This window comes from Panthera leo, chromosome B3 (genome assembly GCF_018350215.1).
Source record: "Panthera leo isolate Ple1 chromosome B3, P.leo_Ple1_pat1.1, whole genome shotgun sequence".
Lineage (NCBI taxonomy): Eukaryota > Metazoa > Chordata > Mammalia > Carnivora > Felidae > Panthera > Panthera leo.
This window is the reverse complement of record NC_056684.1, coordinates 31,681,096-31,697,559: the sequence shown is the minus strand read 5'-3', so window position 1 is coordinate 31,697,559 and position 16,464 is coordinate 31,681,096. Positions and strand designations below refer to the sequence as shown.

Sequence of the window (16,464 nt, the reverse complement as noted above, 5' to 3'; positions counted from 1 at the left end):
CAAGGGGAACGAGAGCTCGGGCAGATGGAGCGGCAGCTTGGGGGTTGGTGCCCTCTCTTCAAGATGAAAGCTGAGCCCTGTTCGTGTTGGTGTTGTTGTTTAGTATTGTTATTTAACTGCTCTTGTATTTACGCCTTGAGGACAGAGAAGAGGGCCCTGCCTCCTGGCACAGCTCTGAGGCCCAGAGTCTGGCGTGGTTACAGAATAGGCATCAAAGACTCCCTGGCGAGAGGAGGCCAGGGGAGGAATACGGAATCTTGTGGGAGCCTGTGGGAAGGCGAGCTGCCCTACCCGCTCACAGTAAAAGGACACCTGGCCACTCCTCAGACTGGGGTCATCTCAGAAGAGCAGGCCTCTTCTGGCCAGAGCCGCCACACAGCAGCCACCCTGGACCTGGGTGGCGGCTCTGCCCCAGCCTTGGGCATGTCCTGAGGCTGCCACACCCCAACGTACCAAAGGTCCTGGGGCTATCACTGGAAACTTCTCCAAAAAAGAGAATGTGGGCATCACACAGCATCCCGTGATGTGGGTCTAAAATTCTCCACCCAGGGCTCAGAAGCAGGGGCAGGCCACAATCCCTGATCCCACGGCGCCAAGACCCACACACCACGCTTGCCCCATTGCCTCCACCAGCTCAGATCAGCCAGAACGGCCAAGCAATGGACAAGGCGGAAGGTCGACCATCAGATGTATTGGGGAGAGGAGAGATGGGGCACCTTCAGGAGTGCCTCCCACGGGCAGCCGCCTTGGCAGTTTGCTGGGGGGTCAGGAGGAGCAGGAGTTCACGGGGCTCCTCCGGCAAAGATGAGCTCCAGGGCCGCTTGGATGTCGCCGCCAGTGGCCTGCAGGGCCCGCAGGCTCAGCTCATCGTCCTGGATGCCCATGTCGCGCAGCTGCTGCAGCTGGGGCTGCCACTGGCTCTGCAGAAAGACAGGACAAGCGGAAGCCATTAGCTGGGATCCTCAGTAGACTTGCCGGGGTCTGCTCTTTCAGGGGGAGGGACGAAGGTCGGTTCCTAAGGCAAAGTCGCTGATGTGAAGTTCCGCAGAACGCAGGGCTTCTAGGAAGACTACCAGAGGGCCTTGAGAGTTTAGAGAACAAACGAGAAGTTTTCCCAATTAAAAAAGGAAAAATTTAACATAAGGATCAAAAAAGAAGGCACAGATTACTCACTATCTAAATTTTAAAAAATTAAATTACTTTCTTTCTCCTGCTCTATGTATAGACAGACAGACACATACACACAGATGGGGGGAGGGGGTACATTTTTAAATTAGTTTTGTTTTTGAGTGTGATGCATAGTGAAAAGTTTCCCTCTATCCACTCCCATACCCACCCCAGAGAACCTATTTTACTTATCTTTGAGAAAATACAAATATATATTCCCGTAGCTACTCTTTTCTTAGACCCTGTTCTACCCTCAGCACCTGCCTTTTTTCCAACATAATTAACGTAGCCTGATGATCTCTCTTTGCCACTAGAGAGCTTTTTAATAACTGTACAATATTCCAACTCATACATGTCTTGAAATGTACCATAACTGAGCTGTTTCCAACCCTTTGCCACTACAAACGATGCCACGGTGACGGCCTCTGTACAAATGTCGTTTTCTACATGCACACACATAACTCCAGGAGAAATTCCAAGAAATGGGGCTGGAAGGAATCATGGCGTTAATCAGCACTTCCTTTCCATGAAGAGCCTGTTCCTGTCCTTTGCCCATTTTTCTATGGAGTTGTTGGTCCTAAATTACTAGAATTCTACACACCAGTGAAGTTTTGCCTGGTATGTGTTACAGACTTTTTCCCTGTTTGTTGTTGGCCTTTGGTCTTTGCTTCTGGTTTGGTGTGGTTTCCTATGCAGAAATCTTCACTTTTACAAACTCAAAATGTATTACTCTTTATGTAACGGCTCCTGGATTTGACTCTCAGCTACAAAAGGCCCTCTCCACTATAAGGGTTTAAAGAAATTAACCCACATTTCCTTTCTTTCTTTTTTTTTTTAAATCTTTTTCTTTTAAGTTTTTTTAATGTTTATTTTTGACAGAGAGAGAGAGAGAGAGACAGAGCATGAGCAGGGGAGGGGCAGAGAGAGAGGGAGACACAGAATCCGAAGCAGGCTCCAGGCTTTGAGCTGTCAGCACAGAGCCCAACGCGGGGCTTGAACTCACGAGCTGTGAGATCATGACCTAGGCCAAAGACGGATGCTCAACCGACTGAACCACCCAGGTGCCCCCCACATTTTCTTTTAGTACTTTCAAAGCTTTATCAATATCTCTACTTCATGAAGGAGGAAGTGCACAACTTAAGGAAGACAATGTGCTCACTCGTGGGAAGAAGGCAGTGGGGATGAAATGCAAATTCAGAGAGGCGGGCAGGCAGTGAGGTGTAGAGGGTCTTTCAAAAACCACACAAACCAACTTGGTTGGTCAGGTGGAGCCAGTGAAAGTTCTTGAGCTGGAGAGCAGAGTGAACAGGCATCTAGCTGGGGAAGATGAAGGAATGGAAAAGACAAGCTGTCCACGGACCCTGCTCCTATTCCCCTCACTGTCCACTGGGACCACACAGGTTTAGAGGAAACCACGGGAGCTTGAACCCTGTCTTTCCCACTTGATGGCTATATGACCCTGGACCAATTCCAGAAATGACATTCACCCCCAGGCTCAGGAAACAGAGTGGAAACACAGTGAAGGAAACAAAGGAAACAAAGTGTTTGGAAACAGAGTGAAGGAAACAAAGCAAAGGAAACAGAGTGAAGCAGACAGCTCATGCGCAGAGATATGCAATAAAACGTTGGCTCCTATGGTCTTCCACTTAGTTGCTCGAGTGACCTTTCCATGAAGCAGAGCAGCCATGGTGTCATTCCCTGCTGAAACCTTCCTTGGCTCCCTGGTGACTACAGGATCAAGTCTGGTCTCCTTCCTCAAACACTCAGGGCTGTCACACTCAGGGTCCTGCTCCCCTGTTCTCTGGCTCCGTCTGAGGATCTTCTCCATGAGGACACTGCCTTCTGGCCTTGCAGGCTCTGGTATGTCACATGTACCTCCACACATTTGCTCCAACAGGTGGCTGCCTCTACCTGGACACCATCCTCCCAAATACCCCTTTCCTGTCTGGCTAACCTCTAACCAATTCTTTGATAATCAGTTCAAACGCCCCTTCCTCAGAAAAGTTCTGCCTGACCCAGGCCCTCACTTGAAGCCTGGGCCGGGCTTCTCGCTCTACTGCTCCCGTTTCAATCTCCTGATACCCCTCCATGGCAGAGATGATGATGGCTCACCTCTGCCCCAGGAGCTGGACCCAGATCTGGTATTTCAGTACTCAATACTCAGTCAATGCTCACGGAATGAATGAATGACTCTTTGACTAAAACGGCCATTAAGTGTCCCAGCCACACAGTCAGTGGAGTCAGGCCAGGGCCACAGGGTGCAGGAGTGGAAGCCACAGGGAAAACTGCCCTTGCTGGGAGCATCCTCTCCTGTCACACTGCCAGGCACCAGCTGTTCCTAGAGCGAAGAAGGCCCTCCAGAGAGCAGAAAGAAGCTCCGTATTCAAAGTAACCAGGCAGCCGCATGGATACTGGAGTGGGGAAAACTGACCTGAAGGCTGGGCTGCCCAGAGGCCTGCAGAGCGTGCTGTAGGGCTTGGCTGAAGAGATCGTTGGTGATGGGTGTCCCTGACTGGACACCAGAGGACATTGGTGAGGTCCCTGAGGAATGGCCCTAGAGACAAATCAGTGGTTAGTGCCACCCTCAGAGCCACCTCAATCTTCCAGTACATACACGAGACCATCACAGCACCCCATCGTGGCTCCCTGGGGTACCCAACTACTGCCTCCCAATAGACACCTACGTGGGACAACCACACAGGGGTGCCTAAAAGCTCGTTGAGGCCAGAAAAGATTCCATCCTCTTCTGCCCAGGGAAATGGAACTGAGCCTCTGACCTAGCCTAGGACCGCAGCATTGGGAGAGATGGCCTTGGCAGCTAGAGTGACCATTACCAGGAACGCTTAAGCTGGTGATGGCTGAGACCTGTCAAGGATGAGGAAGGGCACACTACGCGAGGGGAGGTTCTGAACGACGAGGGGAGGAATTCTGGACTATACTGCACCCCGGATGCTAAGCCCTAAAGGCAAGTCAGGGAGAGGGTGACCAGGCTGCAGTGAGAACCCCACCAGGGTTCCAGGAAGACTTCAGCTCAAACCAGATCTAGCACTAGGGTCAGCAAAGGTAAACTCACTGTACTGCTGGGGAGCTTCTCCCCTGGGGGCCCGGCCCCCATCTTCATACCTGGGTGCCAGGAGTCGGCGTGTGAGAGCTGCTCTCCGGAGTGCTGGCCAGGGCCAGGGCAGTGGCCAGCTCGCTCTGGGTAATGGGCCGGGGGCCAGCAGCTCCACTGTACCCCAGGGAGGCTGGGCGGGAGCTGGGTGTGCTGCTAGAAGGCGTGGACCTGGAGGTCTGGAGAAGGGAGGTGCCCAGGATCAGGGAAGTGGCACTGAGACATTCCCAAATGAACCCCGCCCCCGCGGCAGGAACAGAAGGAGCCTCCCCAAGCTGCCAGGTTCAGAAAGGAATAGTATGACATAGATTGGCCACCATAGGGGTTAAGACCACCCCCTGGCTTGGGTGTGCCAAGTCCCAGGGAGAGGCGCATCCCTGGCACCATCTCCTCTAAATGGCAAGCAGCCAGGCCACTTACTGGGTGAAAGTCGTCCTCATCGTCAGAGAGCCCTTCAAACAGGAAGCCACCTGGAGGAGGGAGAACAGATTTCGGGAGGAAGAACAGAAAGGCACAGGCGTAGCTCCAGAATCTCAGTTCAGATACTCTCCAAATTCACATTTTCATCTCTCCCCTTGGAAAATTACAGGACAGATGCACTCCCTGACTCAAACCGAGAGTTCCCGAGGAACGCCCTCTGCCAGAGCTATACATAGCTGCTGAGTAAAGCAAATCCCTGGGCCACTGCCGGCTCCCGAGGGGGCCTACGTTACGCTTTCTGGGGCCTACCTGGCATGTCCCGGTACGAGCTGGAGGGCATGCTCCTCGAAGAGGAGTCAGCTCCTGGCAGTGGGGTGCTACCCGCCACCGAGTGCAGAACCAGGACGATGGCATTGACCAGGGCTGGGTGAGCAGGCACCAACCTGGGATAGAGGCAGGAAGAAACACAAGGGTGACTAAGAAGGAAAGAGACCCCTCAGCATGCCAGCAGTTCTGGGTGCCCCTCAAAACAGCTGCATTCCCTTGCCTGACTTGAAATTCCTTGGCACCTCCCACCGGTTGGCTCTATTCTCCTGCCCTGCCCTCAGCAGCAATGGCAAGGCCGCCAGTCCTAGGGTCCACTGCCAATGCTTCACCTTCCCCTCTGGCAAGGCATGATAGGACATGCACAGCCAAGGAGGCTCAGGGGTCTCTCTCTAGTCTCATCTCCGTCACTACTTTCCTGGATGACCTCTGTCAGGTGCCTTCTCTTCCCAGGGTGGAGCTGTTTTCTTCACTTGCAAAATAAGGTCTATAACCTGTACTGTCCCTTCTAGTTCTAAAATTTTAGGGATCAGTGCTCCTGCATCTTTCCCCATCTTAAAATATTTTAAAGGCTCAGGGCACCTGGGTGGCTCCGTTGGTTAAGCATCCGACTTCGGCTCAGGTCATGATCTCGTGGATCGTGAGTTCAAGCCCTGCATCAGGCTCTCTACTGTCAGCATGGGGCCCGCTTTGGATCCTCTGCCTCCCTCTCTTTGCCCCTCCCCTGCTTGTGCATGTGTGTGTTCGCTCTCTCACTCTCTCAAAAAAAAAAGTATATATATATATATATATACACACACACACACATATATATATATATATGTGTGTGTGTATGTATATATATATATATACACACACACATATATATATATATACTTTTATACATATATATATATATTTACATTTATATATATTTTTACATATATATATATATTTTAAAAGCTCTCCAATGTCTACCGAATGAGCACTGAACTGAGCCCGGCTGCAAAGCCACCTCCCTCAGAACCCTGCTTCAACTCCGCATCTCCACGTGTCCTGTCCCCGGGCTTCGTCGGTCTACTGGGAGCCCCTGCTCTTTCTCACCTGCTGACATACTTAACAGGTAGACTTTGGGAGAGATGGGGTTGGGCTCTAAGAGCAGAATCTGGGGTGACGATTAGGTTTCTGACCCAACCATGAGGAGACACAGTACCCTTTAATAAGATGGGTAGACTTACGTATCAAGCATGCTGGGATCAGCGAAGACAGAGAAGAGGTCCTTGTCCTGGAGAACACCTGAAGGAGAACAGGGCTCACCTCAGAGACTGTTCCTAGTCTAGGAGGGTATGAAGAGGCTTTAGGCCTCAGAGCAACCAGCTCAACAGGGACACAGGACCACAGAGCAGCTCTCATGAGAAGGGGAGGAAACAAAACACCGAGAAGCACAACCCAAGTGTTCTCCACCGTGTTCCCCACTCACCACCTCCCTCTGCACTTAGGTCACATGCTGCATACCGACACATCAGCCTCTCTTCCCCATATATCTGGGTTCCTCCCTTGGCCACCAAAGTGTGTAGGAAGTCTTCCCTCCTGGGGGCGAAATGCTGCCCCCATCTGGTAGGTTTACCATCTCATTTATGATGTTAGCTAGGCCAGGATTTCTCAGCAGCACTGACCGCTCTTGGAGGGCTGGGTGTATGTAACACATCTTGGTTACCCCTCACCCCAACAAGACCAGTGGTTCTTCACAAGATGGTAATTGCCTCTCCCTGTTTCTCCTTCTCCAACAACTCCTGTTTCCTCAAGCTCAGTCCTGCACTTACCGAGGGCAATGGGGTCACTGCTGAGACCTGGGGTGGCCACAATGATCTGATCCAGAGATTCCTTATTGCTGAGCATCTTAAAGACCTGCAGGAGAAATGGGGGTGGGGGCAGGGGTGCTGAGCACTCAACCAGCTCAATCCACTCAGCAAACACCTGCACGCTGCTGAAGTGCTTCCTCCCTCTGTGTGCTTGCATGCACACCACCACAATGGAACAATAGCCCCAGGAAACACATGAACTTTTTTCTCTAAGATTATAGCTTACTGGAGGGGAAACAAACAATTTTTAAAGAAAGCAAGACCACGGTAAACCTTCAATCTCTAGTCCTGTCCCTCATCTGTAGCTCTAATGCTTCCAAAATAAAAGTTCTCTTTGTAAGCCCAATGGCAAACGTTCTTCTAGGTCCCAAAAGCCCTTTTCAATCTCTGTAAAATTATCATTTCATATGCATATATGTCGGGAAGTTTGCAGCTCTATTAATTCTGCTTATCAACTCTCCTACAGAAAGACATCAGCACATTTGCCCAGTGAGGAAATCCAGGTAAGGAGCAGTGGGCAGGCAGTTCAGCAAAAGTCAAAGAATGACGCCCGGCAGAAACAGCATGTGGATCCATTGGCTGTAACTATATTCATTCCATGAGGCCAATCCAATATCAGGAGAGGTAGTATCATTCTCACGAGAGGAAATCAACAAGACCTAGCTGAGAGAGCCTGTTTGGGGGGTGATAGGGCTCTACTGAGACCCACAGACACGACAAAAACTCCCCAAGGAACTCTTAGTAGCCATGGTAACAGGCTTCCAGCTCCCACTCGACACCACTCACCAGCGTTCACACCCTCTCCTGCCATCCTGGCAAGAGTCTGGGGCAAGGGGCCTCGGCACACACTCACCGCCTCCCTGTAGGAGGAGCTGCTGTGCAGGGCAGTGTGCAGCACCCGGAACTCCCTCAGGGCAGCCACTCTGTCCACAGGCTCTGGGGACAAGACACTCAGTTACCTACAACCCGGCCCTGTCCCTGCGGCAGATGCAGAGCATCATCCAGCGTGTTCCCTCAGCACCCCACAAAGAACATGAGTGCCCATTCAGAAAAACCCACTGATGCCACCACAGATGGGAGAACCACACCCTCTTTGGAGCAGCTCCAGTACACAAGGCAAACAAATTCAAGTTCAGGTGGCAGTGGTGGATCTCAGCACCTGAAAGAGACCGCTCTGATCAATATCCCACTGCGGGAGTTCTAGACTTGTTACATTTGAAAAGGAGGAATGTATAGCCAACTCTGTAGACTTTTAGACAGCGATTTAAAATAAGAACCAAAAGCCATCTGAACAATATGGAGCAATGCTGACACAATATGTTAAGAGAAAGAAATAGAACACGAAGTTGTACATATGTTCTCTAGTAAAACTCCGTAAAATGTGTCAGTGTGCACGTGGTCCAAGGCTGGAAGGGGACAAAGGGGAGAAGAGAACTTAGGGAGGGTGGCAGGATCAAGGCTAATTGTTTTCTCTGTCATATTTTCTTTTAGGCTTCTATATTATTTTTAATCTTAAAATATACATATATATAAGAACCAAGAAAAAACACTGTACCCCTTAACCTTGTTATCACCTACGCCCAACAGCAAGTGTTTCACTGGGACTCAAAGCTCCTTCCTGATCTTTGGACACTATGATTTGTATATATGGGAAAGTTTAGCCGTTGGCTTAGTTTTAATTGGTAAAGCAGATGTTTTCTAGGAGAAGGTATTCTAAGCTTCAGTGAGACTGTGTGCAAAATCATGGGAGAATAAAAGAATGAGGTGCTTTGATGGAATCCCAAGTCATTTTTTTTTTGTGGCCAGGGCTCACGGTACACGTCCCTGCTCAAACAGCAGGCTAAGTAAGATCCTGAAGAGATCTGTAACCTGCCACAGAGAACCATCAAAGGGATCCAGGTGGGAAGGGAGGGACTGACAGGTTCTCCTCCTACAGGCGCTAATCTAGTGGGAGACCCAGAAATGTGCTTCCTTTTATAAGAGCACTCAAAAATAAAATATCCAAAATGCCACCGCGAAACCGTTTCTTTTCAGATCTAAGTTTATTTTCACCCCGCAATAAAACATGCACGTGTTTCAAAGATAAAACTCCAGGCCAAAGGGAGGAGGAAAAGGACTCTTAATATCTGAATCCAGTCATCAGCTAAGAGCTGTGGTTGTCTCTGTAACATCTCTGAGCTAATCTCTACCTCACTCTTTGGAAGTGGGAAGCAGCCAGCCCAGTGGAAAGAATGTGGGCTCTAGAGCCAGGAAAACCTGATTCACATCCCAGCTCTTGCATTAATTTTCTAAGTAGGTGACCTTGAATAAATACCTTTTCTAACTTTCCTTTTCTTCATCTATCAAATGCTAATGCTGTTACCTGGCCTGCAGGTCTAATGATTAAATGGGATATCAAAGACAAACAATCTGGCTTGAAGAAGCAACAAATGTTACTTTCCTTCTGTCAGTGCCCTCCAGCCAAAGACGAGAGGGGCACACCTGCAGTGGACCAAGTTGGGCTCACTGCTCTGTACAAAGGGAAGGATGCACACCACGAGAATTGGGGGTATCGCAATATGATGATGTTACAGAAGATTTATAGGATTTGGGATTCGGCTGCGGGATCGGGGGTGGGGGGGCGGTTTCAAGAAGTAGGGTTTTGTTCTGGATTGAACGCTGTCAGGAAGTGGGGGTGATTTTATGATTGGATAGCTAATAATTCTTAGCTAGAAGGAAAGAAAACTAGAGCGAGGCCAACGCTGTAACTGGTAAAGAAGCAACAGCCACACATAATAGCCAGGATGGAGGGATATTTGGTCACTTCTGTGATGTGAACAACGCTCAGGGCTTTGTCTCTGTTCAGAAATGAGAGGGATCTTATTCTTGTCTTGATCCATTATAGTCTCAGAGTGAGTGGCCTTACAGGTGTTGGCGATCTGTTGAAATTGCTCATGTTTCAAGGCCTAGCCAAGGGCCAGGCCAACTCTTGAATGTCAGAGACTGCCTTTCTCTTTCTCACCTCCCGTCAGTGGACAAGAGATCTTTTGTCCTTGATGTTTAGAATTGAAAAGAGGGGATATTTCAGACTGATAACCAATCACAGCAGTCATGAACATTTCAAAAATATGTCAGATGGGCAGTTTAACAAACCTCTTTTACATAGCTTAGCTTTATCCCTGGGGACACTTTTAAAACACAGATGCAAAACTGAAATTATGAATGCCAAGCAGCACCGTTTATTAATAAATCAAAAGGGCATTCGAGGTTTTGTGAGTGTTCTCCAAGAGCTACTTTAGTACTGTTCAAATATTTTCAAGCTTCAGGAAAATAAACTACCAGTACAGCAGAAGTGAGCTATCCAGGGCCACTTGTGGGAAGATTTGCTACAGCATTAGGAGAGCACAGGGAGTTTCAGCTTTTTTCTAGTAAGAACAACAACAAAGAGATCCAAAGTTCACTGAGAAATAAACTGTTAATCTAAACAAGTTTAAAGAGACACACGCTCCCTACCCCACTAGAATACAATGGGTAATGAACTTAAAGTGTAGAGAAACAAGTCCCCTTCTGTTAGTGGTGTTGGCAGCAAGTAGATTAAAACTGTACTCTACTGGGGCGCCTGGGCGGCTCAGTCAGTTAAGCGTCTGACTTCGGCTCAGGTCATGATCTCCCAGTCCGTGGGTTTGAGCCCCGCGTCGGGCTCTGTGCTGACAGCTCCGAGTCTGGACCCTGCTTTGGATTCTGTCTCCCTCTCTCTCTGCCCCTCCCCTGCTCGTGCTCTGTCTCTCTCTCTCTCAAAAATAAAGAAACATTAAAAAAAAAAAAATCAAAACTGCACTCTATTACCAATGGGACTAATCCACTAGGTAATAATAGATATCCTCCATCACTATCTCGGTAACTCACTTCTTTGTTCCACCCAGGCCAGGCCTCAAGAGCACACAGACCCTTTCGGTGTAGACATTACAGAAACTCTGCTTGTCTAAGGGCCCTTACTCACCTGGTTTCTGATCAGGCTCGGGCCAGGACTTGCGCAGAACATGGACTGTGGACCCAGGTTGGATGCCGTAGAAGTCAAGGGTCTGGTCATCTTTAAGCTTCCGGCCACAGTAGATCAGATCTAAAAAGAGAACTGTCCATTTATATTTTATTCTTCAAAACAGTGTAGATAGTTTCTGCCCCTAAGAAACTTATCTTGATCGGATAGCTGGAGAAGGATACGTGCTTTAAAAAGTACTCTTTATTAATAAATACATTTTAGTAACAAATTATTAGCAAGTACAAACTCATAAAATACAGAATCTATGCGCAGGTAGGCTCTAGAGCTTAACATCATGCTGACTGATATTTAAATGAATGGGAAAATGCAACAACAAAAAAGGATGAACCCAGTGTTTTTATGACTAAGAACATACTTTTTGCCAGTTGGACACCTCAGCTATTATAAATTACGTTTATGATATAATTTAGCATTACATTTAAATTCCCTCTTCCTCCACCTAGAATACCCTTACCATCTTCCTTTCCTTTATTTACTGCCTTCCCTCTAACCAACCAACCAAGCAAAAACACAAATCCTTCTAATTATCCTTTAAAACCCATCTCAAATGCCATATACTGGGGCCCTCCCCCAACAAGCTGCTCCTTCCCTAGCACACCCCAAATTCTTGCTCTTTCAGGGAAGGAATTTAACAATGTCATGGTTAAGGAGCTCTGTGATAAAGGAACTCAGTATAATGCGCAACTGAAATGGCAACCAATAGTTTTATTTCATGGTTTGTGTTTCTATTCACCCAACTACCATTAACTTCCCCGGACCATTAACATTAATGAGGCAACAAATCCCAAACTCTTAATTTACCCTTGTAATTCCCGAAGTATCCTCCCCAGAAAGAGAGCAGAGCAGCAGCCCAACCCGTTTCAGAGACTCACCAATCAGCTCAGGGTCTGGAACAGACTCCTGGAGTTTTCCAGCAATGAGTTGCTTCAGAAATGAAATACTATAGCCCCCCAGTGAGTATTCACCCAGCTCTGACTCCGGCAACTGAAGAACAGACTTTGGGGCAAGTGGCTGGTCGGCCAGCTTCACCGCCAGATGCCAATCTGAGAGAGACATCCTCTCTCTTTCGCGCTCTCTCTTTCTCCCTGTAAAGGAACAGAGCCTTAGTGGTTAAAGGACAGACTGCCACCCTACACCACCCCCACCCCACCAAGGGGCTGAATGAAAGATAATTCATTGTGACACTGTTGGAAAAACACCGGGTGCAACATCAGGAAGCCAGAACTAGAATCTGGGGTCCTTTCTATACCCATCCTATGATAAACAGCAAAAAAACTTCAGCTCGCTAGGCCTTGGTTTCTTTATCTTTAAAGTGGACATAAAAATGGAATGTCGTGAGGTTCAAATGAGATCATCCAACCCCCTCCCTTACGTACACTCCTTATTTCCAATTTTCTTCATCAACTCTTGCTTGAACTGCAATAGCTTTATAACAAGCCCCTGCCTCTTGCCTCTCTTCCTATCAAATATCCATGCTGCCACCCAACTCATCACTATTTTTTTTCAATTCAGTATAGCTAACAGTGTTATATTATTTTCAGGTGTACAGTCTAGTGATTCAATAATTGTGTACATTACTCGGTGCTCATCATGCCAAATGTACTCAATCTCCATCACTATTTCACCCATCCCCCCCACCCACCTCTGTTCTGGTAACCATCTGTTTGTTCTCCATAGTTAATCATCACTTTAAAACACAGATCTTATCAAAACATTCCTCTGCTTAGGACTCCTCCAACGACTCCAAACCACTTCTGTGAATAAGTCTATAACTCCACAGCCTGGCTTATGACAACATTTGTTTTGTTTTATGTTTTGTTTTGTTTTATGACAACATTCTTTCTGTTCCCTCTGCCAGCCTTCCTCCCCAACAGAGCCCTGCCCTGCCCTAACCTCCCCCCAGCACTTAAGTCCACCCCCAGGAAGCCTCCAGTCTTAACAAACGGCTCCCACTTTATATCTCTGTTCATCTGCTAACTCTGCATGTATAATTCCTCCTCCTCCCTCTGGCCTCTTAGCAAACTACTAAGATCAACTCAAATACAACCTTCTCTGTCCCCTCCTTCCTCTGTTGTTCCCACATACCCTCAGGGCAAAGGGTTACAAATATCTATATACTTGTCAAACCCCAGTCCCCAACGCCTTCCTGAAGGCCCCTGATAGCAAAGACTAGAATTTTTGCCTTTATTGTCCCAACGCTTGGCAGATGTGGGTCCCCAGAAAATGAATCAGAAACTCTGAGGGTGGAAGAATCCTCCAAGGCAAGCCCTCGTTATAATCATTATTGCTTCCAAAGAGGCCTCTAGTAGGGAAGCTAAAAAAAAAAAAAAAAAAAAAAAAGGCCGTGTGGCTTTGAAGCTGCACAGCAGACCCCAAGGCATCCTCAAGGTACCGATCTCCAGGTTTATGAGAAGGAAGGAAATAAATAGGTCTTTTTATATACCATATCATTTTATCCTCACAACTGTTCCTTGAGGCAGGCATTACCAACTAAACATTGAAGACAAGGGAACCGTGACTCAGAAAGGTGAAGTCACTGGCCCAAGGTTACAGACAGCTAATGGTGGGGCAGGAGCACGATCTCTTAGGTGACGACCCCACCACTCCCACGGAACCAGCTAACTAATGGACACATGTCGAGCCCGCGCAACCCGGGGCCCAGAGCCCTCACCCGTCCCGCGGAAGGAACCCGGCCGCAGAGCCGCCGGTGTAAACACACTCCGGTCCTCTCGCCGGAAACCGGAAACCCTGCGCTGCATTCTGGGAATTGCAGTTTCTGCTTGCGGCCCCGTCCCTTCTAAATCCCCTGTCTGCTGGTGGCGCTAATTGCAAAGCTTCCGGTTCTGGGGTGGGCGTGGCTTCCGAGCCCCTTGAAATTTCCCGCGCGGGGCACAGCTGCGGCTTTCGCGGGTGAAAGGCCTGGTTCCTGTCTGCGTTCCAGGGCGCGAGTTGCGGGAGGTGGGCCTGGCGCAGTCCCCGGGAGCATGCAGAGTCCTCCGGCAGCGCTGGGTTGTTACTGCGCCGCCAGAGGGAAGGCCCCTCCCGGAGCCCCTCCTGCTCCGACGCTCGCCACCCGCCTTCCCTTAGCGGCCTCTTCAGACACACCCAGTGGTACCTTGCGGCCCTCCCCTGGAAAACCGAGGGCTCTCGGATGAAGGCATCCTCTTTTGCGCTTCTCGCAGCCAGTCTACCAATGAGGCAAAAGCAGGAACGGAAGGACGACTCCCTGTAAACGTGGGTCCGCTGTTAAGTCGGAATCCTTGCTTCACCATGCAGTGGTGAGGTTTATATAACAGTCATTCATAGAATCAATTTGGAGAGGGGAATTTCCACTGAACTGTAATAGAGAAACTGCATATTTTAAATGCATGGTTAGAATTGGTTTGCGTTTGCACAGAAATTAGAATTAGCGCTAAAATGTTGAAGAAAGTTACTTTTTTTTTTTTTTTTTAATCTTAGAGCGAGAGAGAGCGAGGGAAGGGAAGAGAGAATCTTGGGCTCGGCTCGGAGCCCGAGGCAGGACTTGATCCTGTGACCCTGGGATCATGACCTGCGCTGAAATCAATAGTCGGGTGCTCAACCTGCTTAGCCACCCAGGCGCCCCAAGAGGGGCCACTTCTAATTGGATTCTATTCGAGAATTAATTCAAGGACTAAGGAAAGCAAAAGAACAGGCGAATATAAGTGAATGAGGTTGATCATAGCAGCTGAAGGCTGATCTGGTGTGCACAAACGTAGAAGTGTAATTCTAGAACATTCTAATGTAAGCCTGGGACTGGGGCAGCAACTGAGCGGGATAGCTTGTCTGAGGAGAGCAAACCACAGGGTCTGGAAGGGCCTAACATTGTAGGCAGGGACCCCTCTGCTTTTCTGATATGTTATGTGGGAGATTTTCAGAAAGTCTGTCAATCTGTTTTCAGGCTGAAGTCCACATTCCTTATGGCTGTTGCCCTACCCATCCTACCCATCTTTAGATATAACTCCTCAGAAATCCTGCCTAACTAGCCAGCTCTCTTTAGGCTCCTACCTCTCCTGTCTACTAAGGTATTTGTACCTGAACCACATATTTTAGTGTTTTATTAAGTTTTGTTCGATACTATGTTGTAACTGCCTGCAGAAGACAGGGACCCTGTCTTCATTTTGTTTTCCTCAAAGTGGAGCTGAATATACTCGGTGCTCAAGAATTTGTTTTGATTGATTTCATGATAGTTTCCATAGAGAAATGAACAATGACTGTCTTACCCACACTTTATCTTCAGCAGTGGACCAAGGCCTGGCACATAGTAGGTGATAACAAATAGATACTGAATGAGTAATACAGGCCAAAGCTACTTACCAAATGTGGTTGTCTTGCTGTGGCTTGTTCCTCCCAGTAAAGGAGATAATCCGCTCTGAGTTCTGAATCATTACAATGTTCAGAAACACTGTAATTTGATAAATTATTAAAAAAAAATTTTTTTAATGTCTATTCATTTTTGAGAGACAGAGACAGAGTGAGCAGGGGAGGGGCAGAGAAAGAGGGAGACATAGAATTGAAGGAGGCTCCAGGCTCTGAGCTGTCAGCACGGAGCCCGATGCAAGGCTCGAACTCACGAACTGTGAGATAGTGACCTGAGCCGAAGTCAGACACTTAACCGACTGAGCCATCCAGGCATCCCTGTAATGATAAATTATTAAATGAACAAATGAAGGAAGGAATAACCTAGGACCAAACAGGTTCTTTGGGAGCCCGTTTAGCAGGTAGATGCTGTGCTCAGAAGTAAGGGTCAGATTCTAGATAAAATTAGAAACCTGGACACAAGATAAAGATGGAAGACCAGACATGTAGTAAAAAGGAAAGTCCTGACCCAGTCCTTCAGCCAACCCATATTTGAAGACATTAATACCCTCGCTAGTTTTCTCTGAGAAAGTGGTGGATGAGTGTTCATTAAGCCTTCAGGAAATTATTTGGCCCAAACGTTAACTATTGGAAAACAAATTGAGTATGCACCTTTGCATTTTTTAAATTAATTAATTTTTTAAGAGAGAGAGGGAGAGAGAATCTTAAGCTCCACACCTAGCACAGAGCCTAATGTGGGGATCATGACCTGAGCTGAAGTCAAGAGTCGGACACTTGACTGGTTGAGCCACCCAGGCACCCCACATTTGCATTTTTTGTATTTATTTTGAGAGAGAAAGTGAGAGCCGGGGAGGGACAGAGGGAGAGAGAGAGAGAATCCCAAGCAGGCTCCATGCTTAACGTGGAGCCCCACATGGGGCTGCATTTTTAAAATAACTTTTTTCTGTTTATAATATTCATATGGGGATTTCTGGCAAGATAACAAATGAAATCATCTGTAAATACTCCCACTACAAATAAATGTGTAAAATAGTACACTTACTAAAAATCACATAGCTGTGATCACAGGAGAAGTGGGAAATCCTCAGACACCAGAAATGAAGGGGCAACTGGAAACAAGGCAATGAACTTGAAAGCTGATGAGCAGCTCTCCAAAGAGAGTGGTGGTCCTGGGAACCTTGCTTGGAGAGTTTTGTTTTAACACCGAAAGACTGAGCTCCTCA

At 48.0% G+C, this 16,464-nt stretch overlaps 1 protein-coding gene across 1 annotated transcript; it reads right to left on the bottom strand.

Annotated features, from left to right (window-relative positions):
* Positions 1 to 671: 671 nt before the first annotated feature.
* On the bottom strand, positions 672 to 13,667 carry UBL7 (ubiquitin like 7). The gene is made up of 11 exons (XM_042941421.1): positions 13,575 to 13,667; positions 11,776 to 11,988; positions 10,844 to 10,963; positions 7,718 to 7,800; positions 6,826 to 6,910; positions 6,241 to 6,298; positions 5,009 to 5,142; positions 4,700 to 4,749; positions 4,291 to 4,458; positions 3,599 to 3,721; positions 672 to 920 (listed from the first exon to the last, which is right to left on the bottom strand). The coding sequence occupies exons 1-11, from the start codon at positions 13,660 to 13,662 to the stop codon at positions 783 to 785; spliced, it is 1,260 nt and encodes a 419-aa protein (XP_042797355.1). The 5' UTR covers positions 13,663 to 13,667; the 3' UTR covers positions 672 to 782.
* Between the last annotated feature and the right edge of the window lie 2,797 nt (positions 13,668 to 16,464).

Excerpts from the sequence above, each read along its gene's own strand:
- UBL7 (XM_042941421.1), bottom strand. The coding sequence starts at position 13,662 with ATGCAGCGCAGGGTTTCCGGTTTCCGGCGAGAGGACCGGAGTGTGTTT. Across the intron at positions 6,299-6,825 it reads CAGTGACCCCATTGCCCTCG|GTGTTCTCCAGGACAAGGAC; the intron begins GTAAGTGCAGGA and ends GTTCTCCTTCAG. Across the intron at positions 4,459-4,699 it reads ATGAGGACGACTTTCACCCA|ACCTCCAGGTCCACGCCTTC; the intron begins GTAAGTGGCCTG and ends TCCCTTCTCCAG.